The sequence below is a fragment of the Argiope bruennichi genome, chromosome 5 (assembly GCF_947563725.1).
Source record: "Argiope bruennichi chromosome 5, qqArgBrue1.1, whole genome shotgun sequence".
NCBI classification, from domain to species: Eukaryota; Metazoa; Arthropoda; class Arachnida; order Araneae; family Araneidae; genus Argiope; species Argiope bruennichi.
Genome location: NC_079155.1, coordinates 120,812,587 through 120,830,735, shown reverse-complemented (window position 1 = coordinate 120,830,735; position 18,149 = coordinate 120,812,587). Strand labels below are relative to the sequence as shown.

Sequence of the window (18,149 nt, the reverse complement as noted above, 5' to 3'; positions counted from 1 at the left end):
CATCGACGTTACTGTTGGGTTATCAACCCAAAATCCCTTGGCACCGATCTTGGCATAAAAAAAAAATCGCCAAAAAAAATCAAGGGGCACCCAATTCTAAACTTTTACCGAAAAATCATTAAAAAATTAGGATATTAGGAGATATTTACAATTAGACAATTAGGAGATATTTTTATAAGACCCTCGAAAACGTAAAAGTACCAAAGTTATTAAGAATGACCTGTACTTTGGGATTATCCCGTCGACCTGCTCGCGAAAATGCGTCAATCCATTCGCTACCTTTTGTCGATAATATCGGGTTTGGCGAAAATGATTGACGGGATAATTCCGAAGTACAAAAATGGTCGAGTGGATTATTCCAAAGTACCGGATAATCTTATAAATTTAGTTAGAAATTTAATACAATCCACACATTAAGCTATTCTATTAAATTTCCGTCTAATTCCAATTCAATATGTGAAATATGAATCTTATCGAAGCTGAACTTTTGCTTTTTGTGCTTCCTCAAAGGCGATTTGTTTCAAAATTTAGGTGTAGAATATTTTAGCAATATTAAGAATGTTTTTGTATAAGAAAAATTATACTTTATTCAATAAAGGTGTGCAAACAAGCCAAATATAGCACAGCAAAACATACCGAAATAAAATGTAAAAACATGAACAACTTTCATAGCATATCAAAGCCATTAGGATTAAAATTCACTCAAACATACAAGACAAGAATAGAAACTCTAAACGTGGCATATATAATTCGAAAAAGAAATATGGTCTTTTATATTTTATCAATGGTATTAGGTCTGAAATTTGTGCCAGCATGTAGACCAAGTTCAGAAATGCTAAACATACCAAACATATTTTGAAAACATGAATTCTATAATTCATCGACATCATCGGAAAAGAATTCCGCATTAACATTTCAGTTTGGTGACATTTTCTATCTGCTATTTCTAGAAGCTACTTTTAGCTAATGGAGAAAAAAAATGCTTTTAAATACAAATCAAAATAATTGTTTACAAACAATTTTCTGCAATATTTAAAAATAAAACAGAATCAAATAATAGCAGCAACGATTTATGATCTCGTATTTTTCTCATTCCTGGAATAGTGCATTTAAATGAGTTTGTGTAGCCTTTTCCGATAATGTCCGCCAACACCGATGAGTCCGAGGACACCCCTGCTTGTGAAAGCTTTCGACTCCATCCAAGACGAAAAGTTTGCAAAGAATGCAAACAGCCCAGGGAAAGACACCCCCTCAGCGAAGAGGACATCAAGCAATTACACAACCTCGTAACGTCGTTAGCCCATGACTGTGAGGCTGAAGATCCGAAATCGAACAGCGTGTACGCGTGGATTCCTCCCCAGTGTCCAGAAGAACGCCTCGATGATTATTTTAGCTGCTTTCGGGATGATGAGGTAAGAAGAAGGAATAGAATATAAGATTTTATTCTTAATGGACCAGAATCTCTCCGCAGTGAATGAAAAATCGTTAATGATCGATTTTATATATGTAAAAATAACACAAAAGAATCTAAAAGTTTAAAAATACACCTTTTGTTTTTACTTTCTCGTGCACGTAATATAGAAAAAGTATCGCAAACTTTAAAGAATTCGAAATCAAGATTTTAACGAATCGTCACGTTTTCGACCTCTCTAAATTGGAAAAACACATTTTTGGCATTATATCTGCCTGCGACAAAGAGAATTCTAAAACGACTCTTGCTAAATAGATGAAATTTGGTGTACGGTCTTTACACTCAATTTGCAGATTTCTATCAAAATTTGAACAAAATTCGTTCAGAGGAAATCTGTCAGTCCAGCTGTTCGAATATAAGTTAATACGATAACTATATAAAAAAAAGAGATCTAACTGGATAAAATTCGGCACACTGATTTATCATCTATTGTGCAGACACCAGTCAAATTTTCAGTCAAATCCAACTATGGGGTGATGGTCTGTCGGCATGTACTTCCAGAAACATGCAAATGTGATAATTCAAAAACTTAATGATTTAAATTTATTAAATTTGATATGGGATTTTGTGATTACAAGTGTAGTTTTATGTTAAATTATTGCTTTAATCGATTGAGATAAAAGTGTCTAAAGCACAAATTCGATTTTTAGATAATATCAACCGAATGCCAGGGATTAAAAACAACTCGCCAGGCATGACATAATAGATTCAGTAAAAATGCTAAACTCAAGCCAAAAATTAATCGTTCGTAACTATTGTAAGTTAGTACCATGCAAGGGGTTCTCTGACACGGCAAACTTAATAGAGAATATGCGATAAAGTTTTGTGGAGACCACTCCAGCAGTTTTAATATCCTCAATAATTTCCTATTATAATAATTTTTTTTAATTAGATTTACTATCAAATTTTACTTCTCAAACAGAAATGAATTTATATTTCAAAGAATTAATCACTCTATCTCATATGAATTATAATTAATAGAATGACAGAAGATTAAGTTCTTAAAATATTAAAATATTGAGCGATCATCGAGAATACACGAGTGTACAAAATTACAGAGCATTAATGGATAGGGAAGTGAAAGACAAACTTCCTACGCAATTTCGTCTATTCAAATATGATACTTACGAACATAAAAAAAAGGCAACAACAAATTAAATAAAACTTAAAATTGCAATTACAAAAAAAAAAACTCACGTATCTACTTAATACATGTAAATTTCTCCACATTTTAATTTTGGAATCAGTTGCGTATTTTGCAAGAGAGTTGAGAAAATGAAGTTACAACTTCTCATGCAATTGCCATGTCACGTGTTTTTGTTCAATATAGAAGGTTCGTGTACACTCATTCAGATTTTTCTGTGCGCCTTCCGGTCGGAGTAGCCAGTTTTGGGTTGTGATTACCTTCTAAGAAATATTAAGCTCCCTGGTGCCGGCTCTGAAAGTAAAAACTGGGCACTTGCAACGATCACAGTTTTTCCCAATTCTGATAATTTTTATTCAGGGCGATACCATTCGTATTAAGAAATGTGTAAGAAAGTTTCAGAAAAACCATTCTCATGTTTGCTTATTTTTTTCATTTTTAATTGTCATTATTCTATTTCTCTAGGTCCCAAAGCATAATTCAGAAGGTCTTCAATGGCATCTAAAGACGCTTATGAAGCAAATTCCTGAGACGGACGTCTCCCCATCAGCCTGCAGGTTCGTAGAACCCGAAAATTTCCCAGATTTGGAAGAATTTATTGAGAATATAAGGAAAAAGACAATGTATTTTGGATACGTACAGGTACTGATGCGAATTCATTTCTATTTAGGCTAGTAAACTACTTGAAAAAATTCTTCATTCATTCAATTCAATCGTCCTCGTTAGGATTTCAAATATTTCAAGTGTGGACGTTCAGGGTAAAACAGGTAATGGCAAATTTATTCACAAATAAAGATGGAATAAAGGAAATTTTTCAGCCCAAATGCCACCTTAAAATCATTACAATCTATTTTTAAAAGAAGATACCAACTAATTATTCTGAACACAATACATTTCAAGGTTCATTTTCGTTATTTAAATAAAGTTCTCGGCTGACCAAAGGCTTTTCCTAATTTTCTTAATAATTTCATAAGTAGAGATAAATTTGGTATTTTCTTGCAAAATTTTTTATTTCAGCTTGACTCGAGATAATGACGCTCGATCTAGAGTTTCAAACAACCCTTTGGTTACAAAATATGGCAAAAAACGTCTATATATGACAAGACCATTAAATGGCACTCAATCTTTTGCACTTAGGTTACTTCATAACCATTTTCGTATGAAGATGGAAAAAATGCCTCGTGCATGTTGTCATCGGCGAATGCTAAAAAAATATTTCTTGACAATAATTTTAATTCTGTAAATCCTACTAAATAGCATAAAAACTTAAATATCAATATGGAACATTTCAAATTCATTTAATCGATGAATTGCTTTCAATAATGGCAATATAGAAAAATTAAGAGCGAGCGTTTCAAGCATTTCATTACATCTCTCGAAGATTGATAGTCAGTTAAAAACAAATAGCCCTTTAATATAAAAAAAATTAAGAGTAGAAAACTCGACCGATTCAGATAAAACTACCACTTCTTCAAAGATGTCCTTAAAATTTCTTTTCATTCTGTCATAGGATGACGACATCTTCCAAAAGTTTTGTCACAAAAGACAGGAATTCGGCATTTTGTAAAATACATGGTTCTCTATTTCGCCTTTTTCTATAAAAAAAATTAATCAATTGGAGTGTTTATTATTTGCTGAATATATATTTTTTTGTGACAACTCGTGAACATTTAGCTCAGTACATCCCTTGTATCAATAAATCAAACCAAACCACGATTCATATTGTCGCGTAGATCAACCATGTGTTAACTAAAGTCAAAGATAACACTCGCTAATCCAACTCGAGACTTTATTTAAGGAACTAAACCTTACATCTGTTTTTATCCACAATACGAAATAACTCGAATCATCCAGATTTAGAAAGATGCAGAAATTATAAGAACATTCTAGAACAAACGTAAAATAACAGAACGTAAATCAATAACAAAACAATTTTTAGGCAACTTGCCTGCAGGCAGATATGAACTTGAGAACTGTCGCTTTCAGTTCATATCATTCCACCACTGAACCATTCAGTCCGCATTATGTTAGAAAAAGTTTCGTTACAATATATATTAAAAATCTTTGAACCATTAAAAAATTTTACGGAAAAATATTTGATCTTTAAATAATTTCTTTTAGCCTAGGACAGAGAAAATGCCTATGCAATGTCCCACCTGTTTGATCCTTTTGGAAGTAGATGAGCTAGTAGTTGTTCCTGCCTTACAGAGCTCCTTAGCGTACCATCCGGCCTGTTTCATCTGTTCAACATGCAGGGAACATTTGGTGGATTTGGTGCATTGTTTCGAAGTGGATGGGAAAATATATTGCGTGAGGCACTATTCAGATGCGCTAAGGAAAAGGTGAGTTAACATAGGATAAATTCAGTAAAAGTGGTCTCTCTGAAATTTTTTCGTATATTCTGTAATGAATGTGTAATCACACCCACATCATAATCACCATGTGTGTTCAAATGTTTATTTTCAGTTCTGCATATGGGAATTATAAGTTTCGTAATAGAGTAAGAAAATTATTTATGTATTATTGATTGCATGCCATTGGCGAATAATAGTAACTAAAGAGCTTATTAGAGCACGTTATTTCGTTATTTTATCAAAATGTCACTCGGCCTCAAAAAATAGAAGAGATTACTTTTTTATTACATTGGCATCTTATTCTAGAGTCACTTATTTGATTTCTGGCACTGAAGAACTCTGTCTAAGTTTTCCACCAACTCCTCTAGAAACAGTGTAGAGTGAAGTGGTATTTTTGAACATTTTGTCAAAAATGGTCATTGGTTGAAAGCAAAGGGCCAATAATAATATATCTACATGTCATTAACTTTCATCTAAAAAAAAATAGAAGTAATCAGTATTGTAATGTCACTCGGCCTCAAAAAATAGAAGAGATTACTTTCTCATTACATTGACCTCTCATTCTGGAGACACTTATTTTGTTTTTTGGCAACTGCCATCCTAATTTTTTCCTCGATGCATTAAATATTCAATTTAATGCTTGCGACTGAAGATTTCTGTCTAGGTTTCCACCCCCACCCCCTCCTAGAAACAATGTAGAATGAAGTAGTGTTTTTGAGCAATTTATCAAAAATGGTCATTGGTTGAAAGCAAGGGCCATTGATAATACATCCACATGTCATTAACTTTCATCTGAAAAAAATAGAAGAAATCAGTGTCGTAATTTGGCTGGAGAGTTGTATGTTTTGTTTTTCCAGTTATTTAACCTTCTAGCAAGCATGCATATGTAAAAGGTACACTAAAGAAGACTTTCGTTTTACATCCTTTTATCACAAGCAGGTATGAAAGCATGACTTTAGTGTTTTTTGCAGCTCCATTCTATGAGCTGTTAGTCAACATTTGGAATAATAAAACTGTGCGAATCTTTTATTTGCTTTTCAGAGGTATTCGCAATCGTGGACGTAAGTTTTTACTATATCTTCTTTTTGTTGCTGTTGTTTTAAAACAATTATTTTTTTAATAATATAACTGCAATCAACAGCTATTCATTTGACAAATAATAAAGAAAAACTACTTAGGAAGAAACTCTTACGAAAGTTGGCAAACACTTTTCTGAAGGAATACATTGAGCAAATAATACCTTATTGTTTTACAATAAAGAGCAAAAATTATAAGCATATTATTGCAACGAAAAACAGAAGTAGATTTTGAAGAAAAACAAAATATCATCAGGTAAAAAAAATCATTACATCAGGTTTATCTAATTAAAATTTTATCTTTATAACTAATCGCTTAAAAATTTATATTTTTTAATAGCGGATCTGGGAAATAGGCGTGATATTTGATGTTGGCAAAGAGGGTGAGGGTGAGGGCTGGTAGATTGAATATAAATATTTACAGTGAACATCTGATTTTACATGGTTCTAGCTTCTTTCTAAGTTCAAGATTGAAACTTTTTTGTTAAAAGAAACGTGAAATTTATATTTATGGGATATAATTGAAATTATACACAATCATTATTCCTGGCCAACAAAGTGGTCATCAAAAGATCTAGTAAAAAAATGAATGAACAAACACTATTTAAATCAACAGGTGTCACGCTTGTGACGAACTCATCTTTTCTGTGCAATATTCACAAGCAGGGGAAGCCTTCTACCATACAGATCATCTGCGTTGTTTCCACTGCGATGATCCGTTGGAGGACAACAAGGGTTTCGCCAAAGATGGAGAACTGTATTGCATGACCTGCTACGAGGATATGTATGGCGACGATTGCCAGAAATGTGGACAGCGCATCCCTCTGGAGACGAAACAAATCTCATTTGATGTAATACCATTTGATGTCTTTGCCATACTTTCTAAGTTGTTTTTGTATTCCTTGCTTATGTTGCGTTGTCATAATTTCAGAACAAAATACTATTATGTTCAAAAAGTGTGAGAACTTTTGAAATATTTTTCAAATGTAAATGAATTATGTCATTTCCTGCTGCACAGCAAAAGTAATCATCTAAACCAGAAGACTCCAACCTACTTTTTCGCGGATCATTTGTGGGTTGCTAATCATGTACAAATGGGCCGCGGGCATATGTACTTTTCGTATTAACATGCTACTTTCGAAAATTCAAGATGGTGAAAGAATGACTCAGAACATTTTTTGGAAAAGAATGCATAAAGAAATTGAAAATTTCTTCAAATGAAAAACATTTGTTATATGAACTCTCATGTGATCAGAACCCATATTCATTTTTAAAAGAATATCAATGGTTCCATTCTGGAAAAATGTTCGGCAACAATATCGCCAAACTTTCACTAAAGCATTTGTCTATGTTCTCAACCGCACGTCTTTGTGAGCGTACTTTCTCACTTTTAGGCGATTTTTGGAACATAATTACAAAAAAAAAAAAAATATAGGAATGTAGAAAGTGACCTAGGATTCAAATCGTCAAGTTTTAATCCAGACTCTCTCATTGAAGAGAAAATAATGTTAAAAATCCCATTGAATTTTTATTTCACTAACTGAAATATCTTTCTATATATATATATATATATATATATATATATATATATATATCTTTATTTCTCTCACTATAAAAAAAAGATTAATATACGTGACGCAAAAATCACTCTTATTATTTATTGTTGTCGAACAGCAGAAGTAAAATGAAAATGCAAACAAAACTTCATAGGAATTTTGAGTGTTTCGTTACGTTTTTACAGTTGTCTTGATTCAGCACTTCGTGTAACTAATTAATGGAGTTCCAAAAGTCACTATATCATATCCAACTATCCAACTCTATTCACATAAAAATTTTCTTTCAAATTAGCCAAAAGAAAATTCAAGTTTTTGAATCATGATTCAAGCCTCAAATATATAATTCAGAGGAGATCGGGCAATGTTTTTATATGATAAAATTTAAGTTTCTTGCTTGATAAGTTTAGATTTCGAATATTTTAAGCCATAAAAAAGGGGAAAATTATAACGTGATTCTTGAATAATGATGGTTGATAATGTTAATCCCCACCCTATCACAATGAAGATTATATACTAATCCAAATGCAAGAACTTGAAATACTTTTATTGGTATATAAGTCAACTTTGCATCGAATAATTATTTTTATAACAAAATTCTGATTATATAAAATGAATATTTGTGTTTCAGTTTGTCCATTATAAGATTTTGGGGTATAAATATGAACTCAGTCCTTTTATAAATTTAAAAAGACACTTATTTGCAATAAAAATTAAAGATTGATTTAATTAAAATATTTACGCTCAAGAACAACAATATTTTTCCAACTTCCGAATAAAACAAATAAATTTTGAGATAAAAAATAAGTCTAGGTATTTAGATGGTTTATCCAGTTATCAAATCAATTTCAATGTCTGTTTAGGAATTGAAACTCTCGCCGAAAAGGGCACTCTATATGAAGCGAAATAAACAGTAGTCTGAAGGAGCAACATCTGATGAATAAGATAGGTAGAACACCATATTCCACCGAAATGATTCAAAAGTTTCTTTCAATGATCTTATAGCATTTGGCCGATCATTATCGCATTGGTAAACGACTTTATCATGTCTTTTCCCATATTCTAGACATTTCTCCAACTGTTGATTATATCTTTCACTGCTGAAAGTTTTATGCTTCCAAATTTGTATTTTGGATTTTTCAGATGGTTTAACCTGCTTTATGTCAACTGTATCGAAATCATCATTTTTTAAATAACTGAAACCACTCTAGGAAGTTGTATTCCATGGGCATGTTTACCATAAATGTCAATTAGTAAGCGATGTTTTCTGCTGCAGTTTTGTTATCAAGGAAATAATATAACATAATTTCCCGTAAATGTGTTAATTGGAAGCAAAACTTGACATGTTTTCTAAGCTAAAAAATGTTTTTTTTTTAATATTAACCAGAAATCACACACTAATTTTTAAAGGTTGTTGTCAACTTTATTTGCTGGTAAGCAGCTCAACCAAAACCATCTATTAAAAAAAGGTGAAGTTATAGTTATATACATTTACATATCATATATTCGGTGAGGCATGCTTAGTAGGCAAGATAAATCATAATTTATTATTTAAAAATTTGAATACGTGTAGAGATTGGGAGTTAAAGATTTCCCTTGCAAAGGCCCTATATTTTTCCATTGTATAACAAATCTTTAACTCATGTGTGTGACTGAAAAGTAGAGAGAATGGTCACTTCATTCCGATTGCTCAATATTTTTAAATAAAAATAGTCTGGAAAATTAGGTTGTTCAAGAAGGTTTCATTAAAGATGATTGTCCATTAAAGAAAGCCAGAAAACTTTTATGTCCACTTTCTTTTATTTTTTATAAAGCTTTATACTTATCTTATTTATTTATTTTTTTAAATTTAGGATCAAGAAAAAATGGTTTTGGAAGAAAAAAGAAATGTTTTTTTTTTTCACTCAGAAAAGGTTTTAAAAATAAAAACTTTAAAAAAAAAAAACCCTTCTTCATAGCATTTGTTTCCGATGCACGATTGCATTTTTCGCTTTGTTATCCCTAACTCTGTAATACATTTTATACAGTAACAAGTTTCACAAAATTTGAAGGAATTTCTTTCTCCTTTGCAGGCATACTTTGCAAATGACCGAAATTATCAAAAATAAGCAGTAGTCTGTATTTTCATTCCTTTGTGTTGCAGACATATTTGTGTAGGAAAGTGACGCTTGCTATCTGGAATTGAAAAGAGTAGAGTTAAGATGTTCATACTTTGTTTTTAACGCTTATTATCAATCCTTTACATTATGTAACTTTAACGTTTTGATATTTTTCAGGGGAAATGTTGGCATTACAGCTGTTTCACATGTGAAAAATGCGGAGAAATTATTACAGAATTTGAACACCATGATGGCAAATTCTACTGCATGAAATGTTACATCGATCACATAGCACTTAAATGTGACTCATGTAAGCAAATCATCAATAAAGAACAGCAGTACGTTAATTTCCAGGTACGATTCTCTTTCATTTACGAGGGTAAGGTCCGATTTCTTATAAGGTTCACCGATACTTTTCTAAAAAAAACTTTTATTAAATTCCTTACAGATTTCTCTATTTCTTACATAATTTTCAAATTTGTTTAAACATTTGTCTTAACTTTCCCCAAGTCATAGAAGTGGGCCGCTTGTGAGGACAATCAGTCCTTAACTTCTTTCACCTCGATATCTGAGACGAAGCACTTGCCGCCAAGAAATTCCTTTATGTAGTGGAACAAGTAAAAATGATTCGGCGCCAAGCTTAAACTGCACGATGGGTGGCCAATTTGCACCCGTCCAAAAAATGCTATCAGATTTTGGATGTATATGGCAGAATGTGGTCTGGAATTGTCTGAATGTGATCTGTAGCAACAAAATCCCAGATGTAAGAAGGCCAATTAACTTATTTTGTATTGCAACCGAAGTTTAGTCAGGGTAAGCGACTGCATAACAAAGCTCCATGTCTGTCCCAAAACATGGTTGCCATAATCTTGCGTGTTTAGATTTCTGCTTGGCCGTGATTCTGATTGGTAATATCGAGTGACGCAATTCCTTTGACTGATGTTTAGACTCTTAGATCATGTGAGAAACTCACGTCTCATTCCCTATGACAATGTTCTCTAAAAATTGATCATCTTCTTTATGATATCGGTTCAAAAAATTAAGAGCACAATATATTCTTTTCATTTGGTGTTTCTCAGTAAGTAGCATAGGAATCCAACATGCGCACGATTTACGAACTTCCAAATTTTCAGAGGCAATTTTTTGCAAAGCTGTTATGCTCCACATTCAGAAATTCGAATACTAAAGTTGAAATTGTGAATCGCCAGTCTTCAAGAATCTTTTTGTCCCCATTATTGACCGAAACTTCAAATCATTGACCAATTCCATCCTTGATGGTCCACCGGATCATTGATGATCGCGGTTCATCACGAACATTTTCCCATCCTTCCTTGAAAACTTCCACCCAAATACGAACTTAGATGTCGCTCTTCGCATTGAGAACATGCACCTCACTTATATGAATTCACTTATATGTCAATGAATTTCCGTCGCTGAAACGTTTCTTGTTATCGAAACCGAATCACTAGCCGTATTTCTCAGTCAGAGGGCTTATCATTTGAGCTGATACTGTAAACAGCATACTGCAACAATATTAATACAAGTGGTGTCGTCTGATGAGCAAGGCACAAAAGAAGTCGTGCATGCATATTTCAATTTTCGACCAATTTTCAATTACCTACGGCGATTCGAACCTTACTATCTGAATAACCCTTGTATTTATAATCTTCATAAATAGTAAAAAGTTTAAAAAAATGTATTCGAATTATGCTTGTGGATCAAGCTTTAAAATTCGAAATTGCAAAAATATATATCTAATATTAACTGCAAAAAACTGATGTAGAGTTATATGACTTTTATGATTTCAAAAATCTTGTATTTTATCCTAATTAAGTAAAATTCAGAATGCAATTTATAAAGTTATGGTATTTGGATAGGGGAGAAAATCGTTAATTTTACGGAGTTAAGGAACAAGTATTTCAACTAATAGAAAATGCTACTACTAAGTATGAGTGTTCGAAAATGCGTCTTTAAAAGCGGACGTCATTAAACGATTGATCATGTGACAACGGTTTACATCAGACATCAATGGGTGTGTTCTACAAATGAATGTAATTCCACCCTGGGAGTAGAAGAAAGAACTTCGGGAGACGGAAGGCAAATGTATTTCTAAGAAGAGTTTGGCTCTCCACTCTCGTCAGACCTTAACTTCGTTTTTTTTGGTGGGGGGGGGGGGGTACCATGAAATCATTCGTTAATAAGAAACTAAACAGTTGAGATAACGAATTATTTGATAATGTGGATAGTAACCGCAGCAAAAGAAATCCAGAATACTCTAAACTTTCGAACATCTCTACTCGGCTATCTATGCATCTGTGCTCTATGAAATGATATCTGTTGGAGTTGCTTTAAACTACTAATGTAACAATTTTGTTTGTTCTGCGTGTCATAAGTTGCCTTGTAAATTATTTTATATTGGTTTCTCTATTTCTTCACCGTCACATTTTCACGATTTTCATTCATTCATCGTCGTTTGGGACCCTATATATATATATATATATATATATATATATATATATATATATATATATATATATATATATATATATATATATATATATATATATATATATATATATATATATATATATATATATATATATATATATATATATATATATATATATAATGCAATAAGCATACGTTGCACCATCAAAATGCGTTTTCTTAAATGAACCCCCACTTTCGATAATCCTGCTGTCCTCTGATCTGATATTTACCAAATCACTGAAGATTCCAGTACTTCCAGTATATTTGTAGGTCTTTTAATCATATTTTTCATACCATACCTCGAATGAATTGGAAAAAGGCGTAAGACTCTCTGGCGTCCTTATGCAATGGCCTCTAATCAATATGTATTTGTATGTGCACATGTAAAGACAAATACGTGGAATAAAATATTGTCTATTTTTTTATATGATTAAGAAAACAGTAAATAAATTTTGTTGAAAAACGAAAATGGCTTAATAAGTTTCTTTAATGCATATTTTAAACATAAATAATTCATTAAAATATTTAATAATATATTAAGAAATTAAATTAAAAACATAATATAATTTATGACGAAAAATTGATTTTTCAAACCTTTGCGCTTCTGAATCATTAAAATAATATATCAATTAAAAATAGGCAAGCGTCCCGTTTTTGGAATGGCCTTGAGAATTAACTCAATGCTGTTAATTTGATCAACGTGGCGGCCGTCCTTTGTCTAGGTGTGATCACATTGCTCTGGAGGTAAAAAGATGCCAGGATTTCTTTTTGTATTTTACGCTCCACTTTAAATTGTAAAACCTATTGTCACTATTATGATGTTGAGTGTTGTCGAAGTCAAAAATTTATCCATGTGTAAGTTAAAAACTGTACTCAATTCTACAAAAATATGAAATCAAAATAAAATTTAAAATGAACGATAACATTATGCACAAGAGGGAAAACTAGCTTTTCATCATGCCGCCACCACGTTAAATAAAAGCTCAAATTTAAAACTTATTGCCAAATTACTCTCACTACAATCACAGACAGTTGCCTACACTATTGGCACAAAATTACCAACAATATTATTACAATAACTTCATGATATTGGTCAGCATTCAGAACATCGAGCAATATCATGAATGTATCATATTGTCACGTAGTAGTATAGTATAGTATAGAACTCAATGACACACACAAGAGATAGAGCTAAACCAATTTATTAACTGAACTGAGAATACAGTAACTAACAAATCTTCTGCTTTTATACAAGCAGAGAAAGTTCCAGAATACTCTTCTGGAGACAGTAAGAAAAAAGTCCAAAACACTTGTCTGGTAAACTAAAGAAATGTCCAGTATCTTCTGGAACATGAAATAAAGGAAAACATAAAATCAAAGAATTAAGCATTTACATATACTGTTAATCGCATTGTCACCAGCGGGATTCGAACCCAGGTCTCTTGATCATGAGACCGGTGCCATGACCATTCGGCCATGGATATTCAACTGTCTTTCTTCAACGCCGCAATATATTCTTATGCTAGAAAGGTACTGTTGCTTTATGATAAAAACTGACCCTGGATGCTTGAACTGAAAACTCCAATTTCTCATTATTAAAAGCATTTTTTTTTCTATTAGGGCCGAAAATTCCATATAAACTGTTTTAAGTGCTCTGACTGTCAAAATGTTATCGGCACGGGTACCTTCCACACGCATGGAGACTTTCCTTATTGCTTTGAATGCTACAGACGCAATTTTGGGGTGAGGTGCTTCAAGTGCAGGTACGCCATCACTGATGACGATGCAGTCATGTACAATAAGCAGCCGTACCATGATGAGTGTTTCACTTGCCACAGATGCCAAGCGCGACTGGCGGAACAAACATTCAAGAACGTGGATGACGATTTATATTGCGTGAATTGCTATGGAGAAACTTTCTGTAAGCGATGTCATTCTTGTGGACAGCCCATTCTGATAGGTTTGTGATCCTTCCTTATCTAACCAATAATATCTGGTCATATATATATTACTTATTAGCCGCATTTAGAGACCAACTGGTTCGCCGATAATGTACTGGGCGTCCTAAAAAATGACTGATTGATTTTGAAAATCAATTAAAAAAAAAAGACGGAATGCGATAGAAATGAATCACTTGCAATTTTTACACTTGGGAAATTTTATCCCACCAAATTGCAAATTTAATTAACATTGCCTGAATCTCTTAAGCTGAGCTTGTTCATGCTTCCTCCACAAAGTATTTTAATGTAATAGATAATGCTATTTTAATAGCTATACTTACTGTTTATTGTGCACACTTTCTTGATGGAATCAAACTCCGTGACATCTTAATGAAATTAAACCTATAACCTTGCTTGCCGAATTCGTTGCAACTGTTGGGACTTTTTTGGTTTTCCTACTGTCGGCTGAACCAACAGACTGCAGTTACACTCTGTTCTCCCACTTTTACATTCAACTTCTATCCTTATATTTGTTTTGTTGGCTGATTATCAAAACAAAAACTTTTCATGAAAATATTCATTGTTCAGTTTCTTTGTTATATGTATTATTCATTAACACAAATATGAACTAAGAAATTTTTTTATCTAAAGCTCTAAGTCATCCTTAAAACATAGAGCTAATACCAGTATTTGCAATTCTTCTAACATTTTATTATCTAACAAAAAATTGTATTTTCTTGCTCAAAGAATTGGGGAAGGGGCAATATGGTTTTAAGGAAAATTTAATATCAAGAAAGCGCATTAACAAAATTCAAAGAGCCTCTTACATGTTTGGAAACATGGAATTACTTGGGAATCGGTTTTGTAAAACTGGTTCTATTAGGTATATGCAACGGTGCAATAATCAAACTAATATTTGAAATGATGAATTGACTAGAAAATGAAATTCACTAAAAGTTATGGAAAATAAAGCACATCAAAAATAAAATTTGAAATAAGAAATAAAATTTAATAATACGAAAGTTGGGCTTTCACGTTCAGAATTTTGAAAATATATTTCTGTATGTGCATGTATAATTAATCTTCTCGCAATGTTTTGCTATTTCGTGTTTAAACTGTATTTGGTTCACCTGTGATTTGCTTACGAGTGATTTAAAAGCATTCCAAATGAATGTCTAGTTTTCCAGACTTATTTATAGTGAATCCATACATAAATTTGAACTAAATCTGTTAAAAAGTAGTATTTTTATGTGCCTGTCCTAAGTATGAAATAATAGGTCACAAACACAGTAAGTAAGATATCCTTATCAAATTTGGCGGTATTTGGTTAAGAAATTCGAAAGGCATATTCAGTTCTCCTCACACTCGATGAAGCTGGGTGTGCGGCATGTTATATCGTGCAATTATACGAGAAATTCAAGCATAAAACACTCAGTGGCAAAATAACGGGGAATAAGTGAGTTAGCGAGGAGAAATATTTCTAGATTTACACCAGGCCTAACTAAGCTATATTACTGTTGGACGGCTCATTCTAAAGGATATTTTAAGAGCTGAAGTTTCCTTTTTAAATTATTCCCTTCACATTAATAATCTTTTATTTAAATTCAAAATGCGTGTAATTCAACTTTCTCACCCTCTCAGCTCATTATTCGGGGGGAAAATATCATAGTCTTATTCTGGATGGTCAAACCAATAGTTGGAAGCAATGAAATTGCCGTTATATATATTTTCATATTAAAGTACAATTCGATTGGACTAATAAAGATCCGGTTCTTTCTAGGACAGCAATCAAACCGTTGCTAAATAAGTTAGACAAAAGAGATTGTCTGAGTTAGAATTGGGGGAAAACGAGCCAAAAAATAATGTAGATTGTTTTCAGAAGTCCCATTGTAAAGGAATTTTTTATTTAATTTCGTTACATGCATAACATATCTCAGCATTCACGAAAAATCATATGTGTAAGAGGCCCGTATCCAAAAAACAATGTTTATACTCAAAAGAAAAAAAAATAAGCACATTATTAATTAGAAAAATGATGTGCCACCGATAGGAAATAATCCCAAGTTTTCTACAAAGTCGCTCGTGAGCACTGTCAATTGCTCATTGTTTGTACCTCTTCTCACAGAAGTCACTTATTGAACGCCAATTAGCAAACGGAAATGACGGCCTCTCAGATTTCTAAACTTTTTGTCGGTGAATGTTTCTTCTTGGGACTGTATGATATAATTGTATATCAAAATGGTATCAAAAAAATAAATCATCAAAGAATGCTTGAAATAGAGTATATTTGCGCAGTTAATTTAGTACCACTTATTCGAGAAAACATTTAACCTGTCACCTGTTGTTTGGCCATCTGTAATGCTGCGTGTTCGCAATAAACTTCTTTAAACTGGGGGGAAAAAAAACCTTTGAAAAAGTGTTTTATTTGATGCAACTATATTTTATAACTATTCTTCCATGGTTCTTTCAGTATAAGATAACGCCTTCGGGATCCTTTAAGCCGGCCCACCTGTATTGTGCTTTCGATTCATGTTTGCTCCAACATTCTCTGAACAAATTTGTACCTTTCATGCATTTTTTTTTAAATTTGTTATCCTGTCTTAATCGGAATTAAAATATAACACATTTTTATTTCTGTTTTTGCAGGTGATAATGATGTTCTTTATTCCTACGGAGAATTTAAATGGCATGCAGAATGTTTCATCTGTCGAGTTTGCCAGCGTTCCTTGGCTGACACTCCATTCATAATGCAAGGGAACGTACTAATTTGCCAAGGATGCACGAGTCAAGAAGACACTCTTTCTGGTGCATCAACTACTAGAGGTAGGAAAGACCGAAGACCAACTGAAAGACTTTCAGGCAGTTCAAGAAGAGCACCTGCCAGTCGAGAGGATACTCCCTCTAGTGAATCAACTTCAAGAGATAAGGAAGACCGTAGACCGACTGAACGACTTTCGAATAATTCAAAAGAAAGGGCGTCTACAAATCAAGAGGACACTCACTCTGGAGCTTCAACTTCTAGAGGCTCGAAAAATTCAAAAGGAAAGGTACCTGAGAATAAAAGCAACAGCAAAAACCGAAAAAAGCAATCGAAGAAGTCAAACGAAAAAAACCCTAAAAAAAATTGAAAACGATTGATTTTATACATATAAATAAAATAAAGAACCCGTTTTCCAATTTCTGCAACTTTTTTTCTAATTTCTCAAACACACTACTTTATAAATTAAAACGATTCGTTAAAATTGAAAACAATTTACATACAATATGTTTCAAACGTTCATCTATAAATCCGAAATTATAATGTTCATGTTTTATTATATATCAGTGCTTCAATAATATTTCATATAACATGCAGTTTCAAGCAAAATGATTACGGCAGAAATACATAAACTGCAGATGTTAATTTCCTGAAATTTAAATTAATTCAAACGTTATTTTTAAAAAAATAAAGAATACCAATTACTTGGAATTCAGTAAGGTGTAAAATTTTCGTTATAAATAGAGATTACTCTTCTCTACTTAAGTAGAATTCACACTATTGCGTGCCATAGTTGACCTCATGTGAACGTTGATTTATAATGCAAATGATGAACCTGAACAATTTTTTTTTTTTTAAGTGAGAAAAATTCTTAAAAATAATAAAAGTGATGCAAAAGAAATATAGCAGATACAATACAGAAATTTACATATAGATATACTATATGCAATTTACACAATAAAGTAAATATTGCACTTTCTACCAAAAAAATTATTTTAAATCCAGTGTAATTTGTTGTAACAAATTTCAGGTGGTCAAAAATATAAATTCAGGAATGAAAAAAAAAACAAACTCCAATATCCTATATGAATTAAATTTGAAAACAATGAATTGAAATATAATTTCAATTCCAGCCGACACCTAGAAAAAAATTAATTTTTGAAAACCAAAAGAAATCCTGAAGATTTTTTACTCCAATCTATTAATTTTTACAATTTTATTAAGGAACTAAGGCTATCTTTTTCTCAAAATTTGAGGGAAAAAA

The 18,149-nt window shown here is 32.2% G+C and overlaps 1 protein-coding gene across 1 annotated transcript; it reads left to right on the top strand.

Annotated features, from left to right (window-relative positions):
• The first annotated feature begins 1,139 nt into the window (after positions 1–1,139).
• Positions 1,140–17,255, top strand: LOC129968388 (prickle-like protein 1). Its single transcript, XM_056082245.1, has 6 exons — positions 1,140–1,412; positions 3,081–3,257; positions 4,737–4,957; positions 6,662–6,896; positions 13,808–14,147; positions 16,774–17,255. The coding sequence occupies exons 1-6, from the start codon at positions 1,140–1,142 to the stop codon at positions 17,253–17,255; spliced, it is 1,728 nt and encodes a 575-aa protein (XP_055938220.1).
• Positions 17,256–18,149: the final 894 nt, after the last annotated feature.